General features: G+C 39.9%; 1 protein-coding gene across 3 annotated transcripts in view; it reads right to left on the bottom strand.

The window, feature by feature from the left end:
* Positions 1-26,707, bottom strand: part of ACSM1 (acyl-CoA synthetase medium-chain family member 1) — a 64,092-nt gene that overhangs the window by 20,783 nt on the left and 16,602 nt on the right. For all 3 annotated transcript variants that reach the window (XM_005697556.3, XM_005697557.3, XM_018040945.1), the window contains exon 3: positions 878-1,088. In XM_005697556.3, the coding sequence (XP_005697613.1) occupies positions 878-1,088 (211 nt within the window). The remainder of the gene's footprint in view (positions 1-877; positions 1,089-26,707) is intronic.

Raw genomic sequence — 26,707 nt, 5'->3', positions numbered from 1 at the left:
CCTGAATATAATCATAAAGAAGGAAACAGAAATACAAAATCTGAGGGATATTCTGCAACAATCTGGCTTAGGCACTTCAAACTGTCATTGCATTGTCACATAGACAATATAGTATGTAGAGAAACATTCTATATTAAAGAAGGCTGCGGAGAGACAACAACTAAATGCAACACATGACCCTCAATTGGATTTTATACAGTTGTTTAAAAACAAAAACAAAAACAGTTGGCTGTGCCGTGTGGCACATGGGATCTTGGTTCCTTGAAGCCATGACCGCTGCATTGGAAACATGGGATCTTAACCATTGGACTTCCAGGAGAAATCCTGGGTTTTTGATTGAAGCACAAAAATAATCCTATAAAGGACATTATTGGGATAATGGAGGAATTTTGACTCTGGATGTACATCAGGTAACTATATTGAATCAGAGTGAGACTTCTTGTGTGGTTATGTGAAAGAAATGTCTCAAATCTTAGCAGATACATATTTCAGTATTTATCTCGTGTTTGTGGGTGTCACGGTATCTGCAACTGATTCTTTAATGACTCCCTGGGAGAGAGGGAATCCAATAAGGCAAAATGTTAATAAATGATGAATCTTACAAGGAAGTAAGAATGTCTGAGACTGTGTAAGAGAAAGTGTGTGTGTATGTGTGTGTGTGAGAGAGAGAGAGAGAGGAAGGGAGAATTATGACATTGTGCTTGATAAAGTGTGAGTATAAGGGAAACAGTGAATGAGAAGGATTAAACTAGTATTTAAAGGAATTTGACAGAAGGAAAGACTATTAAAAAGAAAAAAGTTAGGGGAAGAGGAAGCACCTAATATTTCAGGACCCATTAGCTCTAGGCCTATCCTAAGGTCTCTTTGGGTCACTAACCTGTTCGGATGCAGCCCACAGACACAAGCCACCACTCAGGCACTCGAGGCAAAATCAAGGCTAGACGGTCTCCCGTCTGAAGGCCGCAGGTCTGTGTGAAGACGTTGGCTGTGCGACAGGTTAAGTCTGTCATCTCTCTGAAGCTCCACTTCACTTCATCCCCTTGATCATTCACCCACCACAGGGCTGGATTTGCACTTCTCTTGCCCTCCTGGTTAAGATCATATACCACATGTTAGTTCCTGCTTCAAAGGAAAGGGACACTAATTTGGTCAATCCACTACCATAGTCATATTCCTGTGTGAGTGTAGCTCAAGGTCTGAGATCCCAGGTTAAAACATTTATAGAGCCAGGAGAAGTTGGGGGGACGTGTGATCCAGCCAACTCCTGGTCTACTGTAACCTTCTCCTCTTAAAACACATAAAACCATGAATAACCTTCATGTCACTTATTGAAGACTTAAAATTTTATTCTCCCATGTGTCTGCCTTTGTTCCACATGGATAGTAGGTTACTCTCTGTGCCTCAGTTTTCTCTTCTGTGGAAAAGGTAGAATAATACTACCCAGAATATAGTAAAGTTTAAATTAATTATTTTAGAAGGAAAAGTGCCTGGCTCATAGTATGTGCTCAATAAAATTTGTTGTTGTTGTTTAATTGCTAAGTTATGTCCAACTCTTTGTGACCCCATGGACTGCAGGGTGTCAGGCCTCCCTGTCCTTCACTATCTCCTAGAGTTTGCTCAAGTTCATATCCATTGAATTGGTGAGGCCATCCAACCAACCCTAAACTTCATTAGCTCTAGACTTTCCCTATAAGAAATGCTAAGAGGAATTTAAGTTGAGATGAAAGAATTTTAGAGAGTAACTTAAGTACAAAAATATAAAATTATTTAATAGAAATAGATATACAGACAAATATAAAAGGAGTATTGTTATAATTTTGGTTCATAGCTTCACTTTTTATTTTTTACCATATATAAACACAAAAGCATAAACAATAATTATAAATTATGTTAATGGGTACACAATATGTAAAGATGTCTTTTGTGAAATTAGTAACATGATATGGGAAGGTGTAAGGGAACTGGAAAAGAGAGGGTTTTGGATGTGAATGAAGTTAAGTTGCTATTAGTTTAAAATAAATTGTTATAATTTAGAATGTTATATACAATCTCTATGGTAACCATAAATAAATTATCTACAGAATATACACAAAAGGAAATGAAAATCAAAACATATCACTACAAAAAATCAACTAAGTCATCTTTATCTATAATTACTTTAAATGTAATGAATGAAGTGCCCTAGTCAAAAGATCTAGGTTGGTAAACTGGATAAAAAAACAGAATTCAACTGAATACTGTTGACAAAATTGTTATTTCTATGTAATGGGATATGATAAAACCAATCAAATTGCTTTCAGAATGTTTCTGCAGTAAAAATCATACAATACAATATCAATTTAGAGAAGTAAAATCATATTTACATTGAGTCTAAAGTTCTATAATAGTATCCATCCATTCATTCATTCATTTACTATATATCTACTAAGTTCTCATTGTTTCTTGGGCACTGTTCTTAAACCAACATGATACAATGGTGTACAAGACATCCATCTGCACATGTGAGTGAATGGTTTTAAGTGTTTATGGATAATTTTCATTTTCTTGTTTAAGTAAAATCTTAAATTTTACCTAAGTAAAATGATTTTTTAAGTTTTTTAAAATTCTTCAAAGAAAACATGTTCGGAGTAGAAGTTCAGGCAACACATAATTTTACTACCAGAAAAATTTCTTCAAATTCCTTATCACAATTTCAGTTCCTGAATGTCAACACTGAAAACTGCTTGATGTATAATCTTCCAGCAATTCTTCCCACATAAGTGCAAACCTGATCATATCAGCTTTGGCTCATATACTTGGAACAATAGAGTGTGGCTCATTTGATATAAGATTTATATACATACATGCATACACACATACCTATACAAATTTCAGATTCATCTATATTGCTTTGTGTATTTCTTCTTCATTAATTTTTATTGCTGAGTTAGTAGATTTCTTAAAAATCGATTTCTCAATTTCCCTTGGCTTCAAATCTCACTACATAAAGCTTTAAATCTCATATAAAGTTTAAAGGCTGTGTTTTATCTTCTTGATAACATGCTAATCTTAATATCATATTATCACATTAATTCTGAGCGCAAAACCCCACAACTGTTTAATCAAGATCTTCAAGTTGCTAGAATTTAGTCTGAATTTCTGTCTGAACTAAAGCAACTATTGTTTTCACTTTGATACCCCAGAATTTCTATTATTTTATAAAATCTTACAGAAATGTTACATACTCTGTTCCCCTTACACAGAGAATGCACAACTAGTCATTTATATTTGCTGCTGCTGCTGCTAAGTTGCTTCAGTTGTGCCCGACTCTGTGTAACCCCATAGACGGCAGCCTACCAGGCTCCTCCGTCCCTGGGGTTCTCCAGGCAAGAACACTGGAGTGGGTTGCCATTTCCTTCTCCAATGCATGAAAGTGAAAAGTGAAAGTGAAGTCGCTCAGTCGTGTCCAACTCTTCGAGACCCCATGGCCTGTAGCCCACCAGGCTCTCTGTGGGATTTTCCAGGCAAGCGTACTGGAGTGGGGTGCCATTGCCTTCTCCAAGTGATTGCAAATCAGTGGCTACCTGGGGCTCCAGGTAGAGGCGGGTGGGTATTGATTAGAAAAGGACAAAAGGAAATGGTGGTGATAGAAATGTTCTAAAACTTATTAAAATCTCATTTAAAATGTTTGAATTATATTATAGGCAAATAATAGATTAAAAGAGTTGATTTAAATAAATAAAAACTTACTCCTTGTTAATTTCTAACTAGAATATAATTTGAATAAGAAAGTTGGAAAAGTAGACCAATTACTCATGTGATTGATGAATGATATGATTCTTTCTGAATGTTAAAACACATGAGACGATCCAAAGATGGTGGAGGAATAGGACGGGAAGACCACTTTCTCCCTCACAAATTCCTCAAAAGAACATTTCAACGCCGAGCAAACTCCACAAAACAACTTCTGTAGGCTGGCAGAGGACATCAGGCAACCAGAAAAGCAGACCATTGTCTTCAAAAACAGGTAGGAAAAAATATAAAAGACGAAAAAGGAGACAAAGGAGGTGGGGAGGGAGCTCTGTCCCAGGAAGGGAAGCCCGTCCCGGGAAGGGAATTTTAAGAAGAGAGGTTTCCAAACACCAGGAAACACTCTCCCTGCCAAGTCTGTGGCGAGCCTTGGAAACACAGAGGGCAACATAACAGGAAGGAAAAATAATAATTAAAACCAAGAGATTACAAAATAAATAATTAAAAAATTTCACCAACCAATTTGTTATTTACAAAAATAAATAATTAAAACCAAGAGATTACAAGCCCAACAGTAACTCCCCCAGTGGAAAAGCAGCACAGACGCCTGCATCCGCCATTGGGGAGTGGGGGCAGGGCAGGGACGCGTGGGAGGCGCGGGCTGCAGTGCTTTGTAAGAATCGGGCAGGAACGCCCCACGCGCAACCAGAACGATCTAACTTGGGCTAGCAAACCAGACTGTGGGATAGCTACCACGCGAAAAGCTCGAACATAAGACACCGCCAGGACCGAGCACAGAACAAAGGACGGAACGGGAAAAGCCGGCTGCAGACCACCCCCCGTGGGAGCCGTAAGGACTGGAAAGGGGCAATTGCAGACCTGGAGAGACTTTACTTACCTAATTGCAAGCAGGCTCCTTTGCTAAGACTTCTGGGGGTGCTGGACAGTCACAGTCTGCCTCATGGGGGGCGCCAGCGGTCCACCCAGAAAGCTGAGCAGCAGCGGCAGAAAAGGTGACAAGCCACGGCGATCGCACTCGCCAAACTCCTGAGCTACTCGGACCTGGGAAGGGCACAAAGCGCAGTCCCAGCCGAATCTGTGCCTCTGAGGGCTGCCTGAGCGCTGAACCTGAGCGGCTTGGACCGGGGAAGTGCACGCAGCCTAGGGCCGGCCCCAGACGGTTCCCGGCTGAGCGCCGTAGAGCCGGAGCGGTTTGTGCGCCGTGAGAAGGGACAGGTCAAGCGGGGCTGAGACACTGTGTGCGCACGACAGTGCTATTTGTTTGCAACATCCCCCCTCCCCACAGCGCGACTGAACTAGTGAGCCTAAAAAACCAGCAAACAGAAGACGTTAAACAGAGGGAACCACCTTGGAAGTGATCCCACACGGCCCACGACATCAGAGAAGGGCCAAGAGAAGGGCCAGATTTATTTTTACTATTTTTAAAATCATTCCTTTTTTTTGTTTGTTTTTTTGTTTTTTTCTTTTTCTTTTTTTTCCAACTTTTTTTAAATTGTTAAGTCTTCTATTTCTCCTCTAATTTTTTATTTCTATAACCTACTATTACTATTTTTTAAAAAAAGTCTTTTTTTTATTTTTTAAGGCAAACACCATATATAGTCTTTGGATGGTTGTTGGTGGTTTTTTGTTTGTTTTTTGTTGTTTTTTGTTTGTTTGTTTGTTTTTTTTTTCTTCCTTTTTCCTTCTGCTTCTTTTCTTTAATATTGTATTTTTGAAAATCCAACCTCTACTCTAGATTTTTAATCTTTGCTCTTAGGTTTTTGTTGTCAATTTTGTACATTTAAAAACCCAAACTTCACTACCCAAGTTTACCTGAGAGCGAGATTACTGGCTTGACCACTCTCTCCTCCTTTGGATTCTCCTTTTTCTCCACCAGGTGGCCTCTGTCTCTTTTCTCCCCCATCTCTCCTCTATCCAACTCTGTGAATCTCTGTGTGGTCCAGACGGTGGAGAACACCTAAGGAACTGGTTACTGGCAGGATTTGTCTCTCTCCTTCTCATTCCTCTCTCTTATCCTCCTGGTCACCTCTGTCTACTTCCTCCCTTTCCTCTTCCCTGTATAACTCCATAAATACCTCTGAGCAGTCCAGACTATAAAGCGCACATAAGGAAGTGACTACTGGCTAGCTTGCTCTCTCCTCTTTTGATCTCACCGCATCTCATTCCAGTTACCTCTAACTACCCCCTCCATCTTCTCTTCTCCTTGTAACTCAGTGAACCTCTCTGAGTGTCCCTCAATGTGGAGAAACTTTTCATCTTTAACCTAGATGTTTTATCATCGGTGCTGTATAGATGGAGAAGTCTAGAGGCTACTGTAAAAATAAAACTGAAAACCAGAAGCAGGAGGCTTAAATCCAAAGCCTGAAAACATTAGAGAACTCTTGAATTCAGGGAACATTAAGCAATAGGAGCTCATCAAATGCCTTCATACCTACACCGAAACCAAGCTCCACCCAAGGGCCAACAAGTTCCAAAACAAGACATACCACACAAATTCTCCAGCAATACAGGAACACTCCCCTGAGCTTCAATATACAGGCAGCTCAAAATTATTCCAAAACGTTTGATGTCTCATAACCCATTACTGGTCACTCCACTGCACTCCAGAGAGAAGAAACCCAGCTCCACCCACCAGAACTCCAACACAAGCCTCCCTAACCAGGAAACATTGACAAGCCACTGATACAACCCCACCCACAGTGAGGAAGCTCCATAATAAAGAGAACTCCACAAATTACCAGAATATAAAAAGGCCACCCCAAACGCAGCAATATAACCAAGATGAAGAGACAGAGGAATACTCAGCAGGTAAAGGAACAGGAGAGTTGCCCACCAAACCAAACAAAAGAGGAAGAAGTAGGGAATCTACCTGAGAAGGAATTCTGAATATTGATAGTGAAAATCATCCAAAATCTTGAAATCAAAATGGAATCACAGATAAATAGCCGAGAGACAAGGATGGAGAAGATGCAAGAAAGGTTTAACAAGGACCTAGAAGAAATAAAAAAGAGTCAAAATATAATGAATAACGCAATAAATGAGATCAGAAACACTCTGGAGGCAACAAATAGTAGAATAACGGAGGCAGAAGACAGGATTAGTGAAATAGAAGATAGAATGGTAGAAATAAATGAATAGGAAACAAGAAAAACGAATTAAAAGAAATGAGGACAATCTCAGAGACCTCCAGGACAATATGAAACGCTCCAACATTCGAATTATAGGAGTCCCAGAAGAAGAAGACAGAAAGAAAGATCATGAGAAAATCCTTGAGGAGATAATAGTTGAAAACTTCCCTAAAATGGGGAAGGAAATAATCACCCAAGTCCAAGAAACACAGAGAGTTCCAAATAGGATAAACCCAAGGCAAAACACCCCAAGACACATATTAATCAAATTAACAAAGATCAAACACAAAGAACAAATATTAAAAGCAGCAAGGGAAAAACAACAAATAACACACAAGGGGAGTCCCATAAGGATAACAGCTGATCTTTCAATAGAAACTCTTCAGGCCAGGAGGGAATGGCAAGACATACTTAAAGTGATGAAAGACAATAACCTACAGCCCAGTTTACTGTACCCAGCAAGGATCTCATTCAAATACGAAGGAGAAATCAAAAGCTTTACAGACAAGCAAAAGCTGAGAGAATTCAGCACCACCAATTCAGCTCTCCAACAAATTCTAAAGGATCTTCTCTAGACAGGAAACACGAAAAGGGTGTATAAACCCGAACCCAAAACAATAAAGTAAATGGTAACAGGATCATACTTATCAATAATTACCTTAAATGTAAATGGGTTGAACGCCCCAACCAAAAGGCAAAGACTGGCCGAATGGATACAAAAACAAGACCCCTCTATATGCTGCTTACAAGAGACCCACCTCAAAACAAGGGACACATACAGACTGAAAGTGAAGGGCTGGAAAAAGATATACCACGCAAATAGAGACCAAAAGAAAGCAGGAGTGGCAATACTCATATCCGATAAAATAGACTTTAAAACAAAGGCTGTGAAAAGAGACAAAGAAGGCCACTACATAATGATCAAAGGATCAATCCAAGAAGAAGATATAACAATTATAAATATATATGCACCCAATATAGGAGCACCACAATATGTAAGACAAATGCTAACAAGTATGAAAGGGGAAATCAACAATAACACAATAATAGTGGGAGACTTTAATACCCCACTCACACCTATGGACAGATCAACTAAACAGAAAATTAACAAAGAAATGCAAACTTTGAATGATACATTAGATCAGTTAGACCTAATTGATATCTATAGGACATTTCACCCCGAAACAATGAATTTCACCTTTTTTTCAAGTGCTCATGGAACCTTCTCCAGGATAGATCACATTCTGGGCCATAAATCCAAACTTGATAAGTTCAAAAAAATCGAAATCATTCCAAGCATCTTTTCTGACCATAATGCATTAAGATTAGATCTCAATTACAGGAGAAAAACTATTAAAAATTCCAACATATGGAGGTTGAACAACACACTTCTGAATAACCAATAAATCACAGAAGAAATCAAAAAAAGAAATCAAAATATGATAGAAACTAATGAAAATGAAAACACAACAACCCAAAACCTGTGGGACACTATAAAAGCAGTGCTAAGAGGAAAGTTCATAGCAATACAGGCATACTTCAAGAAACAAGAAAAAAGTCAAATAAACAACCTAACTCTACAACTAAAGCAACTAGAAAAGGAAGAATTGGAGAACCCCAGAGTTAGTAGAAGGAAAGAAATCTTAAAAATCAGGGCAGAAATAAATGCAAAAGAAACAAAGGAGACCATAGCAAAAATCAACAAAGCCAAAAGCTGGTTCTTTGAAAGGATAAATAAAATTGACAAACCATTAGCCAGACTCATCAAGAAGCAAAGAGAGAAAAGTCAAATCAATAAAATTAGAAATGAAAATGGAGAGATCACAACAGACAACACAGAAATACAAAGGATCATAAGAAACTACTATCAGCAGTTGTATGCCAATAAAATGGACAACGTGGAAGAAATGGACAAATTCTTAGAAAAGTACAATTTTCCAAAACTGAACCAGGAAGAAACAGAAAATCTTAACAGACCCATCACAAGCATGGAAATTGAAACTGTAATCAGAAATCTTCCAGCAAACAAAAGCCCAGGTCCAGATGGCTTCACAGCTGAATTCTACCAAACATTTAGAGAAGAGCTAACACCTATCCTCCTCAAACTCTTCCAGAAAATTGCAGAGGAAGGTAAACTTCCAAACTCATTCTATGAGGCCACCATCACCCTAATACCAAAACCTGACAAAGATGTCACAAAAAAAGAAAACTACAGGCCAATATCACTGATGAACATAGATGCAAAAATCCTCAACAAAATTCTGCAATCAGAATCCAACAACACATTAAAAAGATCATACACCATGACCAAGTGGGCTTTATCCCAGGGATGCAAGGATTCTTCAACATCTGCAAATCAATCAATGTAATTCACCACATTAACAAATTGAAAAATAAAAGCCATATGATTATCTCAATAGATGCAGAGAAGGCCTTTGACAAAATTCAACATCCATTTATGATTAAAACTCTCCAGAAAGCAGGAATAGAAGGAACATACCTCAACATAATAAAAGCTATATATGACAAACCCACAGCAAACATTATCCTCAATGGTGAAAAATTGAAAGCATTTCCCCTAAAGTCAGGAACAAGACAAGGGTGTCCACTTTCACCGCTACTATTCAACATAGTTCTGGAAGTTTTGGCCACAGCAATCAGAGCAGAAAAAGAAATAAAAGGAATCCAAATTGGAAAAGAAGAAGTAAAACTCTCACTGTTTGCAGATGACATGATCCTCTACATGGAAAACCCTAAAGACTCCACCAGAAAATTACTAGAGCTCATCAATGAATATAGTAAAGTTGCAGGATATAAAATCAACACACAGAAATCCCTTGCATTCCTATACACTAATAATGAGAAAGTAGAAAAAGAAATTAAGGAAACAATTCCATTCACCATTGCAACGAAAAGAATAAAATACTTAGGAATATATCTACCTAAAGAAACTAAAGACCTATATATAGAAAACTATAAAACACTGATGAAAGAAATCAAAGAGGACACTAATAGATGGGGAAATATACCATGTTCATGGATCGGAGGATCAATATAGTGAAAATGAGTATACTACCCAAAGCAATTTACAAATTCAATGCAATCCCTATCAAGCTACCAGCCATATTTTTCACAGAACTAGAACAAATAATTTCAAGATTTGTATGGAAATACAAAAAACCTCGAATTGCCAAAGCAATCTTGAGAAAGAAGAATGGAACTGGAGGAATCAACTTGCTTGACTTCAGGCTCTACTACAAAGCCACAGTCATCAAAACAGTATGGTACTGGCACAAAGACAGACATATAGATCAATGGAACAAAATAGAAAACCCAGAGATAAATCCACACACATATGGACACCTTATCTTTGACAAAGGAGGCAAGAATATACAATGGAGTAAAGACAATCTCTTTAACAAGTGGTGCTGGGAAAACTGGCCAACCACTTGTAAAAGAATGAAACTAGATCACTTTCTAACACCCCACACAAAAATAAACTCAAAATGGATTAAAGATCTAAATGTAAGACCAGAAACTATAAAACTCCTAGAGGAGTACATAGGCAAAACACTCTCAGACATAAATCACAGCAGGATCCTCTATGATCCACCTCCCAGAATTCTGGACATAAAAGCAAAAATAAACAAATGGGATCTAATTAAAATTAAAAGCTTCTGCACAACAAAGGAAAATATAAGCAAGATGAAAAGACAGCCTTCTGAATGGGAGAAAATAATAGCAAATGAAGCAACTGACAAACAACTAATCTCAAAAATATACAAGCAACTTCTGCAGCTCAATTCCAGGAAAATAAATGACCCAATCAAAAAATGGGCCAAAGAACTAAATAGACATTTCTCCAAAGAAGACATTCGGATGGATAACAAACACATGAAAAGATGCTCAACATCACACATTATTAGAGAAATGCAAATCAAAACCACAATGAGGTACCACTTCACACCAGTCAGAATGGCTGCGATCCAAAAATCTGCAAGCAATAAATGCTGGAGAGGGTGTGGAGAAAAGGGAACCCTCCTACACTGTTGGTGGGAATGCAAACTAGTACAGCCACTATGGAGAACAGTGTGGAGATTCCTTAAAAAATTGCAAATAGAACTACCTTATGACCCAGCAATCCCACTTCTGGGCATACACACCGAGGAAACCAGAATTGAAAGAGACACCAATGTTGTCTCTTTGGGTACATTTTCTTCCATTGCCTTTGGAATGTTTACTAACAACCAGAAATTTCAAAAGTTTGAGTATATGGTTTGACCACAATGGACTTAAGCTAGCTCATCTCAACTATCAGGAAACTAGCCAATAAAAAGGCAAATAAAAATAGTCTGACGTAATGGTAATGAAATATGCCATATCAAAATTTGTATAATGTACCCCAAAAGAGTGTGATTAGTGGGAAATTTATATTTTTAATGTATATATTAGAAAAGAGGAAGGCTGAAAAGTAAGGACATAATCTTCCAACTCAATAAGCTAAAAAATTAAAAAAAGGAATAGAAAATTAAATCAAGGGAATGTACATGAAAAGAAATAATAAAGACAAGTGTAAGTATCAATGAAATGGAAAGGAAATACACAATACAGAATACCAGTAAAACAAAACCTGGTTTTGAAAAGATTAATAAAATTGGTAGATTCTTAGGAAGACTTGTCAAGGAAAAAAAGACCATAAAAATATTAAAAATAACTAGGAATAAAAAGTGTACATTATTATAATACTTATAAGACATTAATATTAATATTTATAACCTCACATCCATTTTAAAAGTTAAATACATTACCAAAAGCTTTCTTACAATGAAAATCCCAGACTTTATGTCAAAATATTTTGCTATGCATATTACTGTGTTAAGATTTTGACTTGAAAAACTGCTGCTTTTTGTTTTTTTTAAAGAAAACAGTGATTATAATATTTCAATCTTATCTCAATAAAACAACAAAAAATAGTGATAAGTTAAATTCTTTACAAAGCACTTAGAAGAGCATCTGGTATAAAGCAAATGTATTGAATGAATACATTTTAAAAAATTCTGGAATATAAATAATGAATAATGAGGAATTCCAGGGTTAAATTAAATCTAAGGATGACCACAGTCAACAGTAGGCCAACACCAACTCCAGGTACTCCCTGTTGGGCACCTGAAGCTATCCCAGGGTCCAGGTTGACCCACCAGTGTGCCAAGATCAGCCCTGGAACATATTAGGTCACATGGCTAACAACACCAGGAACCAGCTTTGCCCACTGGTTGGCAATGTCAGCCACATGTTACAGGCAATGTTACAGGCAATGTCAGCCAACAGGCAATGTTACATGTTACAGGCAATGTCAGCCAACAAGTCTAGGGGCCAACCTTGCCTACCAGCATACCTACAGTAGTTTGCCATGCCTTAACTGAAGAGCCCACATGGCCCACAGAGGGGGGAACCACACAACATATAACTCTAGTGACCAGAGGGGAGTGTGCTGCTGAGGTCATAGGGAGTTTCCTACATTAGGTCACCGAGAGCAGAAATCATTTGTAAAGCTAGGCAGAAGGTTAAAATTCTATCACCTCCACTAGCTGTGTTCAAAGTAATGCTTCCTAAAGCATAGTTGACTTTACACTCCAGGATATCTGGCTCTAGTTGAGTGACCACACCATCATGGTTATCCAGGTCATTAAGATCTTTTTTGTATAGTTCTTCTGTGTATTTTTGCCACCTCTTCTTAATCTTTTATGCTTCTGTTAGGTCCATACTGTTTCTCTCCTTTATCATGTCTATCCTTGCATGAAACGTTTCCTTCATATCTCCAATTTTCTTGAAGAAATATCTCTCTAGTCTTTCCCATTCTATTATTTTCCTTTAATTATTGGCATTGTTCATCTAAGAAGACCTTCTTATCTCTCCATGTTATTCTCTGGAACTCTACTTACAGTTGGGTATATCTTTACCTTTCTCCTTTGCCTGTCACTTCTCTTCTCAGCTACTTGAAAGGCTTCCTTGGACTACCACTTTGCTTTCTTGCATTTCTTTTTCTTTGGGATGGTTTTGTGACTGCCTCTATACAATGTTGCAAACCTCCATCCATAGCTCTTCAAGCCCTCTGTCTACCATATCTAATTCCTTGATTCTATTCATCACCACCACTGTGTAATCCTAAGGGGTTTGACTTAGGTCATACCTAAATGGCCTAATGGTTTTCAATACTTTCTTCAATTTAAGCCTGAATTTTGAAATAAAGAACCATGGTCTGTGCCACAGTGAGCTCCAGGTCTTGTTTTTACTGACTGTATAGAGTTTCTCCATCTTTAGATGCAAAGAATATAATCATTCTGATTTTGGTATTGGCCATCTGGTGATGTCCACGTGTAGAATAGTCTCTTGGGTTGTTTTGAAAACAGTGCTTGCTAGATTGTAGCATGTTTTCTTGACAAAATTCTCTTAAACTTTGTCTAGCTTCATTTTGTACTACAAGGCCAAACTTGCCTGTTATTCTGGGATACACACACACACTCACACATGGAATATTTGCAGAGTTCCAAAGAATAGCAAGAAGAGATAAGAAAGCCTTCTTCAGCGATCAATGCAAAGAAATCGAGGAAAACAACAGAATGGGAAAGACTAGAGATCTCTTCAAAAAAATTAGGGATACCAAGGGAATATTTCATGCAAAGATGGTCTCGATAAAGGACAGAAATGATATAGACCTAACAGGAGCAGAAGATATTAAGAAGAGGTGGCAAGAATACACAGAAGAACTGTACAATAAAGATCTTCACAACCCGGATAATCACAATGGTGTGATCACTCATCTAGAGCCAGACATCCTGGAATGTAAAGTCAAGTGGGCCTTAGAAAGTATCACAATGAACAAAGCTAGTAGAGGTGATGGAATTCCAGTGGAGCTATTTCAAATCCTGAAAGATAATGGTGTGAAAGTGCTGCACTCAATATGCCAGCAAATTTGGAAAATTCAGCAGTGGCCACAGGACTGGAAAAGGTCAGTTTTCATTCCAATCCCCAAAAAAGGCAACACCAAAGGATGCTCAAACTACCACACAATTGCACTCATCTCACATGCTAGCAAAGCAATGCTCAAAATTCTCCAAGCCAGGCTTCAGCAATACATGAACCGTGAACTTCCTGATGTTCAAGCTAGTTTTAGAAAAGGCAGAGGAACCAGAGATCAAATTGCCAACATCTGCTGGATCATGGAAAAAGCAAGAGAATTCCAGAAAAACATCTACTTCTGCTTTATTGACTATGCCAAAGCCTTTGACGGTGTGGATCACAATAAACTGTGGAAAATTCTGAAAGAGATGGGAATACCAGACCACCTGACCTGCTTCTTGAGAAATCTGTATGCAGGTCAGGAAGCAACGGTTATAACTGGACATGGAACAACAGACTGGTTCCAAATAGGGAAAAGGAGTACATCAAGGCTGTATATTGTCACCCTGCTTATTTAACTTCTATGCAGAGTACCTCATGAGAAACACTGGGCTGGAAGAAGCACAAGCTGGAATCAAGATTGCCAGGAGAAATATCAATAACCTCAGATATGCCGATGACACCATCCTTATGGCAGAAAGTGAAGAGGAACTAAAAAGCCTCTTGATGAAAGTGAAAGAGGAGAGTGAAAGAGTTGGCTTAAAGCTCAACATTCAGAAAACGAAGATCATGGCATCCAGTCCCATCACTTCATTGGAAATAGATGGGGAAACAGTGGAAACAGTGGCTGACTTTATTTTTGGGGGCTCCAAAATCACTGCAGATGGTGACTGCAGCCATGAAATTAAAAGACGCTTACTCCTTGGAAGAAAAGTTATGACCAACCTAGATAGCATATTCAAAAGCAGGGACATTACTTTGCCGACTAAGGTCCGTCTAGTCAAGGCTATGGTTTTTCCTGTGGTCATGTATGGATGTGAGAGTTGGACTGTGAAGAAGCTGAGTGCCGAAGAATTGATGCTTTCGAACTGTGGTGTTGGAGAAGACTCTTGAGAGTCCCTTGGACTGCAAGGAGATCCAACCAGTCCATTCTGAAGATCAACCCTGGGATTTCTTTGGAGGGAATGATGCTGAAGCTGAAACTCCAGTACTTTTGTCACCTCATGCAAAGAGTTGACTCATTGGAAAAGACTCTGATGCTGGGAGGGATTGGGGGCAGTAGGAGAAAGGGACGACTGAGGATGGGATGGCTGGATGGCATCATGGACTCGATGGACATGAGTCTGAGTGAACTCCGGGAGTTGGTGATGGACAGGGAGGCCTGGCGTGCTGCTATTCATGGGGTCGCAAAGAGTTGGACACGACTGAGTGACTGAACTGAACTGATAAAAATAATGAAATCTTGACATTTTGACAAATAGATATCTAGGGTATCTTACCGTAGTCGAAGAAAGTAAATACCATATGGTTTCTCTTACTTGTGAAATAAAAAATAAAAAACAAGTAAATGGCAAAAAAATAACAAACATAAAAAACTCACTGATGAAGAAAGCAAACTGATAGTTGCCAGTAGGGGTGGGGACGAATGAAATACTTGAAGGGGATTAAGAGGCACAAACTTCTAGCTATAAGATAAGTGAGTCACAGGGATGAAATGTGCCACATACAGAATATAGTCTGTAACATTTTAATAGCTATGTATTGTGACAGGTTGTAACTAGTCTTATCATGGAGATCATTTTGTAATGTATGAAAATGTTAAAATGTTAAAATGTTGTACAGCTGAAACTAATATAGTATTGTAAGTCATCTATACTTCAATATAATATCTATATATAAAATTAGACTTATTTCTTTATATAAAACATAATTTATTTTTTAAAATTTCACAGCAATTAAATTTTCTGTAGGGAGATTACAGCAAACTTTATTTTAAATATTGTTACATATCAGATTGATTGTAATTTAATACACAAAGAAGGTGGTTTAAGTATAATTTAAAATCATAAGTGCCATGTTATACTTTTGTAAATTGTTGTTGACAATAAGTATGCAATGAGTATGGCCCTTACAGACTCATCAGATGATCAATATATGATGTGATATGTCAAACTGGAGACACAGTCATGGAGTATCAATTTCACATGCATTAACAAATTGATTGATATACAGACTTTAAACAAATTTATAAAAGAAGATTAAAGTTCTGGAAGTTAAACTTTTTGCATTATTTAATTTGGAAATAATATGTATTACACCAGTAATATTTAGATAAACTGAGACAATCATGTTTTTATCCCAGAAGTTGTAAACTCAGAGCCTATAGAAACTAAACAAATTATAAATGAGATAAGTCTGCCAGATTCCTCTGGGGCAAACTGGAGAGTCATGTGTCTCCTAAGAAGGCAGTAACCATTAGTTCTATGATTGCTGCCATATAGGAATGAAGGCTTTGTATTGTTAAAAAAAAAAAAAAGAACAGAACTTCAATTAAATAGAGTTAAGAAACCAGCTCTTTTGGGCTTCCAAGGTGGCACTAGTGGTAAAGAACCCACCTGCCAATGTAGGAGACGTGAGATGTAGGTTCCATCCCTGGGTCAAGAAGATACCCCTGCAGGAGGGCATGGCAACCCACTCCAGTATTCTTGCCTAGAGAATCTCTCCAGAATTCTTGCCTAGAGGAGCCTGGTGAGCTACAGTCTACAGGGTTACAAAGAGTCGGACATGACTGAAGTGATTTAGCATACACACAGGTAGGAGACGAGACAGGGGAGCTCTCACAAGCTGCAATGATAAGAGTCCAAAAGGGAAAAGACAGACTCTTCTTTCTTCACAAGGACTCAGCTGAAGCCATGGACTCTTTCTTGCTATAACCCTATAAATCCTTTTCCTCTCTAAAAAAGAATTATCTTCCCTTGCTGTATGGGGGCTTGCACACAGAGTTAAATTCAAGAGCCAGAAAACATAGACTTATTGGCTAAAAAAAAAAAAAAAAAACACACACACAACTAGGCAAACATGACCATGGTATATTAAGAAATTTAGAAATTTCTTCAACACTTAATTTATTTGGGGAGATATTATAGGACAAAGAGCCAGACATTATGTGGCAATAACATTCAGCTGTTGCTTTCTTAAGCTTTGTGGTTAATAGATATTTGAGTATATTTCTTGAGCAATGTGCTTAGTCATTCAGTCATGTCTTTGCATCAGGAGTTAGTAGGAAGAATTTACTCCTGTCATGATTTTGCCCAAACAAACACAAGTCAGTGTTGTAGATGTTGTATTCATCTCTCCTGAGACATGATGTGGAGAGTCATACTATCAAAATAGGAATGATGGAGAGGTGTATGTTGTTTACTTTTTCATCTGAATACATGATTTTGGACATGAATGTGATCTCTCATGAATAGACTTGGGAGGCTGCTCCAGCAATCAACTGGAATGTAATATCCTAGGACCCTAGAGAAAGATAGTAATATAAGGTTTAATTTCCAAGGGTAGTCAGGAGTTATAAATGGTCTGAATGTGACTATATTCCATTAATGGACCTATGTTGCCTGACTCAGGCTAAAAAAAATTACATTAAAATGTTGTATTTTTTTAAAATTTAAATGTATTTATTTTAATTGGTGGATAATTACTTTACAATATTGTATTGGTTTTGCCATACATCAACATGAATCCACCAGGGGTGTGCACGTGTTCCCAATCCTGAACCCCCCTCCCATGTCCCTCCCCATAAAGAAAATACCAATACAGTATACTAACGATAAAATGTTGGATTTCAAACAACATTTTTATAAATAAAATGTATTGAAAATTGAGTCAAGTTTTGCTGAAGAATTGGTGCTTTTGAACTGTGGTGTTGGAGAAGACTCTTCAGAGTCCCTTGGACTGCAAGGAAATCCAACCAGTCCATCCTAAAGGAGATCAGTCCTGAGTGTTCATTGGAAGGACTGATGCTGAAGCTGAAACTCCAATACTTTGGCCACCTGATGTGAAGAGCTGACTCATTTGAAAAGATCCTGATGCCAGGAAAGATTGAGGGCAGGAGAAGGGGATGACAGAGGATGAGATGGTTGGATGGCATCACTGACTCAATGGACATGAGTTTGGGTAAACTCCGGGAGTTGGTGATGGACAGGGAGGCCTGAGTCGGACATGACTGAGCAACTGAACTGAACTGAAGTTCTGTCTATTTGCTGTGGTTTGGGTTGTGTTGTTGATTAGGCTATGGATCAGATTCTGAGTGATGCCTGTTAAGTTGTAAAGGGAGGTCCAGGAAGCCAGAGTGAACTGTAGTGACATGAAAGAGACTGAAAGAGATGGGAATACCAGACCAACTGACCTGCCTCTTGAGAAATCTGTATGCAGGTCAATAAGCAACAGTTCAAACTGGACGTGGAACAATGCACTGGTTCCAAATTGGGAAAGGAGTACGTCAAGGCTGTATACTGTCACCTTGCTTATTTAACTTATATGCAGAGTACATCATGAGAAATGCCGGGCTGGATGAAGCTCAAGCTGGAAACAAGTTTGCCAGGAGAAATGTCAATAACCTCAGATATGCAGATGACACCAGCATAACGGCAGAAAGTGAAGAACTAAAGAGCCTCTTGATGAAAGTGAAAGAGATGAGTGAAAAAATTGGCTTATAGCTCAACATTCAGAAAATTAAGATCATGGCATCTGGTCCCATCACTTCATGGCAAATAGATGGGGAAACGATGCAAATAATGACAGACTTTATTTTTGGGGCTCCAAAATCACTGCAGATGGCGACTGCAGCCATGAAATTAAAAGATGCTTGCTCCTTGAAAGAAAAGCTATGACCAATCTAGATAGCATGTTAAAAAGCAGAGACATTACTTTGCCAACAAAGTTTTGTCTAGTCAAAGCTGCAGTTTTCCCAGTAGTCATGTATAGATCCAAGAGTTGGACTATAAAGAAAGCTGAGTGCTGAAGAATTGATGCTTTTGAACTGTGGTTTTGGAGAAGACTCTTGAGAGTCCCTTGGACTGCAATGAGATCAAACCAGTCAATCCTAAAGGAAGTAAGTCCTGAATATTCATTGGAAGGACTGATGCTGAAGCTGAAGCTCCAATACTTTGGTTACCTGATGCGAAGAACTGACTCCTTAGAAAAGACCCTGATTCTGGGAAAGATTGAAGGCAGGAGAAGGGAATGACAGAGGATAAGATGGTTGGATGGCATCATCCACTCGACACTTGGATATGAGTTTGAGCAAGTTCTGGATGTTGATGATGGACATGGAAGCCTATCGTGCTGCAGCCCATGGGGTCACAAAGAATTGGGCATGACTGAGTGACTGAACTGAACTGAAGAATATCAACAAAAAACTTGAAAAATATCTAACTATTATTTAAATGAGGTAAAAAAATTTTTTAAGTAGTTACTTCAAACGAATAAAAAAAATTCTTTGGATGATTGTTTAAAATGGGGTAAATAAAATAAACATTAATGTGATTAAACAAGATTTGATATTACTACACTACCTAATTGAGCCAAGAGTGACCTCCTACTGATTCCCAACATTAAAAGCCAAACAAGTCTGTTATGTTTAAAGTTCAAAGTTATGTATTTAAGGGTTAGAAAAATTTAACCTGGGATATCTGACCAACAGTTATATTTGGACTGTTAGGTCAAAGGCCCTGACTTCCTCAATTCTACTCAAATCTGGGGATCTCGGAGCACTTTATATAAAAGTAGGTAAAACAAACAGGGAACAAAAAGAAAAAGCTTTCTAAACTCTTGAAGGAGTCTTTGGGCCTAGAAAAGAAAACAACAGTCTCAAAGGCCCTTGCTGAATCATCTAACTTCAGAGAAAACAAAACCTGAAATTTAGGTACCGCCCTGATACTCCAGGCCGGTTGTATCTATCTGGGACTTATCACCCCCTGCCCAAAAGGCTTATCACCCCCTGCCCAACTACAAATGCCATCTCAGCTAAAGAATACCCAAAGCATCCCGCCTGACTTATCCCTTATTGCTTCCATAAACCTCCCTTTAAATTTGAAGCCTCCCTGATCCCTCTTGCACTCAGCCTGGTCATTAGGCTGACTGCCGCCCCTCCTTGCCTAAATAAAGGTAACCTACTTCCATTGACGTCATCTCTCCTTCTTTTCTGCCTCAGCCCGAACTATACCTTACAACTCTCCCATAAGATCAAAAGTTGTTGATTGGATCCTTAGGAAAACTAAAGTTTAATTTGGTGGAATTTAGATAAAGATATATCAATTGATATTTTTAAATGGGTTTTCTTTAAGGTGGTTACAATTCTTATTTAATTATACTGTGGGATAAACAAGTGCTTAGATTGCCACTAAGGAAATATTAACTAAATGTACTGAGGAAACCAATAGTTACCTGAGTCATACAAAATAAGTAAACGGGGAACTAACATACAAAGATTAATTTAAAAAATAGTGATTTTGCTTTGGTTTAATTTATAAACTCAGAAAGGTCTTTGCTAAATGCCTTGTACAAATCTTTGAAAACATGATAGATTAAAACTCTAAAGTTACAAAACAGAATTTTGTAAATTAAATTTCAGTTTGATTAAAAATCTTGCCACTGATTTTAGTAACTTTAGGTGACAAAACTGTTTTTGAAAAATTTAGCAACTGCCTTTGTCTCACAAATGTCTAAGCCAGAATATGAATACAGGCCTTTAGGAGCTGAGACTAAGCCTAATTAAACAGGCAAGACCTGGGAAACCTAAAAAAGAGCGGGGGGGGGGGGGGGGGGGGGGGGGGGGGGGGGGAGGGGGGAGTGGCAGTTTTAAATCAAAACTGCTAAGAATGTTCCCTCAGCCAAAATTTACAGACAGTAAGCCATAATCATCTGAACAAGCAACTTTATGGTATTCCAACTGTTTGTTAACTAGCGACTTTACATCAATATTGTACTTCCTGGTTCATATCTAGTGAGTGAAAGTTGCTCAGTCGTGTCTAACTCTTTGCGACCTCATGGACCACACAGTCCATGGAATTCTCCAGGCCAGAATAATGGAGTGTGTAGCCCTTCCTTTCTCCAGGGGATCTTGCCAACCCAAGGACAGAACCCAGGACTCCTGCATTACAGGTGGACTCCTTACCAGCTGAGCTACGTGGGAAGCCCAAGAATACTGCAGTGGGTAGCCTATCCCTTCCCTACCAGATCTTGCAGGCCCAGGAATCAAAATGGGTTCTCAGGTTCATATTTAAGCTTTTAGTAAAGCTGTTAGGGGAAGCACACTGATTAAAACCACCCATCCTAGCCAGGCACTATAGTAACCATTTGCATGAGTTGTTTTATGACAGGAGGTCCTAGTAAGGAACACAGAACTAATAAGCCTCCACCAACCAGAAGAGTTTGGAAAAGGTCAAAAGGAGACACCACTTGTCTGACCACCTCTCAGAATCCTTCTCTCTGGCATCCATCTTGACTGAACAACGCGTGCACCGCTGGGAATGACTCTGAGTCAGAATGATTGGCTAAATATTACCCGGAAACTAACCCCATCACCATAAAACCCGAGACTGCAAGCCATGTGACAGAGCTGTTCTCCTGGGTTCCCTTACCTTACTGTTCTCCACCCAGGTGCCCTTTCCCAATAAAATCTCTTGCTTTGTCAGCACATGTGTCTCCTTGGACAATTCATTTTCGAGTGTTAGACAAGAGCCCAGTTTCAGGCCCTGGAAGGTGTCCCCCTTCCTGCAACAAAGCCATGAGATCTCCAATTTGCTTATGTTTGTATATACATTATACATATGAGATATCTCTACTTCTAAAAAGTATCATTAGAATTGAATTTATAAAGAACTCTACCTAATTTTAATAAAAATCACTACATTTAAAGAAAACTGGCCAAGATGGCTTTCAGGTTCAGGTGAACTGGAAAATATTCACTGTTAAGCTGATACCTGATATTAATGTTTAAGTTTGTGGATCTAAATTAATATAGATGTCATGGCCTTCCCTTATAGCTCAGTCAGTAAAGAATCTGCAACCCATTCCAATGTTCTTGCCTGGAGAATTCCATGGACAGAGGAGCCTGGCAGGCTACAGTCCATGGGGTCACAAGAGTTGGACAAGACTTAGTGACTAAATCACCAGGAGTCATCAAAATTAAATATAATACTCTATGTTACCTAGGTTTAATAAAGACCTTACTAATCTCTTGCCAGAAAATAACTGGATGTGATGAAGATTCAAGGTAAATGTAAATGAGATTAAAAACTTTGGGATAAAAGTTTTAAAGTAATCATATTTTAGAAATGTTTACTTAAAATGATCTTTCCAGTTGTTTGGTAACAAGATTCTAAATCTGTGCTGATTTAAGCCATGTGACGAAATTTTATTTAAAAAATACTGAGACATTAGTTACTAGATAGAAAAATTAAAGGTATTTGAAAATATGAATGAAAATGGTATTACCTAAGATGTTTTCTATAAAAAGAAATGTTTTAAAAATTATTATTGATGTTTAAGCTCACCAACTTATAAAATGCCAATGTAAAGACAGTGCATAATTGCTTACTTCTTAGTTTTATTAAAATTAAGGTTTCAAGAGTTGAGCATTCTAATTTAAATTTGAAATTAAGGCTATTAGAAATAATACTGTAACTTTTCAGAATACAGTAGGAAAGATAAGTTTTCAATAAAGAAGATATGAAAAGTGGAATTACAATTTAGTGAGGAAAAAGGAAAATTGAGCTGGTTAATTTTACTTGGATGAAAGCAAAAGCTCCCACGGTGGAACCCAGCACAGGGAAAGTGACAAGAAGCCCATCGTGCTGGAAACTGGGGCAGTGAAAAACTAACTCAGCAGAAAGCTCATGCGGCTCAGTCTCAGCTTTGAGAAGACCTCCGGTTTAGTTAGGAGGTCCTCGCTCTTATGGGTGGAGGGACATATGCCTAATGAAATTTTAATTCCTTTACAATCTCTCATTTCTTGTTTCCTTGAACGCCTGGCAAACAGGAGCGCGGCCATGGGCAAAACTGAGGGACTCTGGAGAAGTTACTTCTCGGTATGTCCCAAAGGCACTATCTGCTGAGCCCCAGTAGCTGTTGCCCAAACTGGTGGGGGTTCTTCTGTCCTTAATCTTTGTGCCAAGGACCAGGCCAATGAAAACTCTGAGCACAAGTCAGGTATTTAGCAGATTTTCTGGCAGGCTATGAAGAGGATTCCTTGGCACATTTTGCCCACTGCTTTTTCCTCCTGTCCTTCAGCTCGTCTCTCCTGGGACTTGAGCCCAGCCAAAACCCATGATGCCTGGCTTCAGGACCTAGTGAAGCTCAGGCTCTGATGTCTCATTGCAAGAATTAAGTGTGAGAAACAGTGATAGGTAAAAAGGTGGATTTGCTAGGATTCAGAGAGAAGCACATTCTGCAGGGTGTCATGGAATGTGGTCTGGCTAGGTTTTGCGAGTGGGGTGGTGACTTCATATGCTAAGGAGTGGCAGGATCATTTCAACCATTGGGGAACCACCTACTCTGTCTCTTTGACAGTGCCTTGGAGCAGTCCTGTCATATCTGGGTGTATCATTTAGCTTACAGATCAGAGATTAAGGTTTCCTGGAATCAAACTTGTCATCTCGGACCCAACTGATTTTAATTGGTTTATGTTATACCTTTGTGCTGGAGAAGGCAATGGCACCCCACTCCAGTACTCTTGCCTAGAAAATCCCATGGACAGAGGAGCTGGATAGGCTGCAGTCTGTGGGGTCACAAAGAGTTGGACACGACTGAGAGACTTCCCTTTCACTTTTCACTTTCATGCGTTGGAGAAGGAAATGGCAACCCACCCCATTGTTCTTGCCTGGAGAATCCCAGGGACGGGGGAGCCTGGTGGGCTTCCGTCGATGGGATTGCACAGAGTCGGACACGACTGGAGCGACTTAACAGCAACAGCAACAGCAACAGCAACAGCATGCCTTTGTGCTGTGTTATTCTTTCAAAAGTTGTGCTCTGCCCCCTTCCCTCCTGTTTCACACTCTCTTCCTGAGCCCCGTCCAGGCCCCCAATGTTGCCTCTACAGTCTTCCGGCGGGACAATCAGAAAATAGCTGGCCCTTGGGAGGGAAATACTGTGGAATAGCCAATCCCTTTAGATATTCAGGCCTTCATCTTCCATGTTTCCTACAACATGTGTAACATCAGCATCTCTCAGTGAACCCACTAGGGCAGACGACAGGCACACAGTGTCTGCCAGAAGTCTATCAGTTGGCATCCCTTCAAAGGCAATTGGTTTCTGGGGATAATATTTGGCACTTTGGGAGTTGGCCCTGCAGGCCGCTTGGGCCAAAACCCTTAGAACCCTTAGATCCTGGGAGCAAATCTCCACTCCACTTTTATAGAACATCTAATCTGTTGTCTCTTACCAATTTGTTCTTGAGACACTTGCTAACTCCTACAACCAGGACCCTGCCACCCTGTAGGCAACATTGCTCCATCCAGCCTGTTATTAAAACACTTTAATGCCCCTAATAGGGCCAGATAACCCACTCCTTTGTCATTGCTTCTGTTATTACCTAAAGTGGGCCTATGACGATGAAATGTTTACCATTGGAGTCACCCTAACCTGATCTTATGGAGAACTAGGGGAGGAAATCAGTGACTTACAATCCCTTAGAGCAGTAAAAGGATAAAGCTTATGACCGCTTTACCAGGTTCCCAGTCTCAGGGCACAGGCTTGGATTGCTTTACAACATGATATCTGTTCCCATCTGCGGTGAACAAACTGGCAATGAGTTAAAATTACAACCCCTTAATGGCATCACTGACTCGATGGACATGAGTCTGAGTGAACTCCGGGAGTTGGTGATGGACAGGGAGGCCTAGCGTGCTGCAATTCATGGGGTTGCAGAGTCGGACACGACTGAGCAACTGAACTGAACTGAACTGAACTGAATCCTATCCACCACTGGTCACGCAGGAGACCTTGGGGACGCCCAACTCCAGTCATGGACTACCTTGACCTCCCTTGACCTGCCTAGGGATCTGGTCCTTGAAAGTTTGTCATGCCTCAACCTGCTCAGGGATCCGGCCAGGCCAGGGGTCCCAGAAGGTCGTCACGCCTCGACCTGCCCAGGGACCCAGTTCTCGGGAATTGGGCTGACCTACCTCAACCTGCCCGGAGATTTGATCTCCAGGAGGCTGTCATGCCTCAGCCTGCCTGGGGATCTGCACCCTGACCTGGGGACGCCTGATTCTCAGGTTGCAACAGTACTGGGTAGGATAAGCTTCAGAAAGACTCACCCCTAAGGAAGTCCACATGGAAATAGAAGGAAGCCTATTACTTGTGGGACTGTGCCCCTTCTCAGCAGTAACTCAGGAGCCCAATGAGAACCCCATTGCCTTTCTGGAAAGGCTAAAATAGGCCCTCCAAAATTTTACCAATCTGGACTTGGACTCTTAGGAGGGACAGGTGGTTTTAAAGGACAATTTCCTGTCCCAATGTACATCAGATATCAGAATAAAGTTACAACAACTACAGCAGCAGGCCCCTACTTCCTCTTTAGATGAGATGGTCGAGGCAACTCCTAATACCTTTTATAACAGAGAACAGGAGAAGGAGGCCAAGGCCCAGGAGAGGGAGAAAAGGAAAGAGACAAGGCATGCCCAGATGCTGGCCATCTTCCAGGGAAGCCGTACGGCAAACCCCAAGTCCTTAAAGGGCAAGGCACGAGCAAATGCCTAATCTGTAGACAGGCGGGACATTGGGCCAAAGATTGTCCAAACTGTGACAAGTCTCCTTAAACAGCTTGCTATAATTGCCATCAACTGGGACATTAGGCAGCACTCTGCCCTCGGGATCCAAGAGCCTCAAGGTCAAGCGCCAAGCCTACCCTCACGATGGTTCAAGAGGACTTAAGTGGCCCGCTCCAGCCAGCCCACCTGTCACAGATAACCATCATGGGGCTGGAGCCAGGGGTGCAACTGGATGTGGCAGGTAGGTCCGAGAATTTCTTGGTTGACACTGGGGCTACCTACTCTGTCTTGATCACCTACTCTGGAGCCTTCTCCTCCCAAACCTGTACCATTTTGGGTGCTATAGGAAAAACAACTAAAAGATTCACCCGAGAGCTTCTTTGTTGCTGGGACAGACAACTATTTCCCCACCAGTTTTCTGGTGGTCCCCAAGTGTCCTACTCCCTTATTGGGAAGAGAGATACTCACTAAATTGGGGACCACCCTTGTGATGGGAAGCTTTTCAGCTCCTAGAGCCCTACAGCTTCTGGTTACTACTGAAGAACCCATTACACCTTCTCCAATAGAGACGGACTAAAAACTCTGGGAGGACAAAATTAACCCCAAGGTGTGGGACTAGGGGACTCCTGGACAAGCCCACCAAGCTGAACCGGTCATTATTGTCCTCCAAGATCCCACTCAGTTTCCTAACCAGAAACAATATCCCCTCAGAAGAGAGGCTCGGGAGGGACTACAGCCTTTAATAAACACATTCCTTGCTTGTGAGCTATTGGTCCCCACCAATTTGCTGTGTAACGCTCCAATCCTCTCAGTAAAGAAAAAGGATGGAATCTGGTGAATGGTTCATGATCTCTGGATCATAAGTGAAGCTGTAGTTCGCCTCCATCCCACAGTACCCAATACCTATGTAATCTTGGGGGAAAAGCCCATCCAGTGCCAAGTGATTTACAGTCTTGGATTTCAAAGATGCATTCTTTTGCATACCACTGGCTAAAGGATCCCAATATCTTTTTGTCTTTGAGTGGGAGGCCCCAGAAGAAAGAAAGCAACAGATAACTTGGACAGTATTACCTCAGGGGTTCAGACATAGCCCCCACCTGTTTGGACAGGCCCTTAGCCGGGATCTCCTAGATCTGGACATGGGATCTAATG

Source organism: Capra hircus, chromosome 25, assembly GCF_001704415.2.
Source record: "Capra hircus breed San Clemente chromosome 25, ASM170441v1, whole genome shotgun sequence".
Classification (NCBI taxonomy): Eukaryota; Metazoa; Chordata; class Mammalia; order Artiodactyla; family Bovidae; genus Capra; species Capra hircus.
Note: the sequence above shows the minus strand (reverse complement) of the source record. Positions and strands in the feature narration are given on the sequence as shown.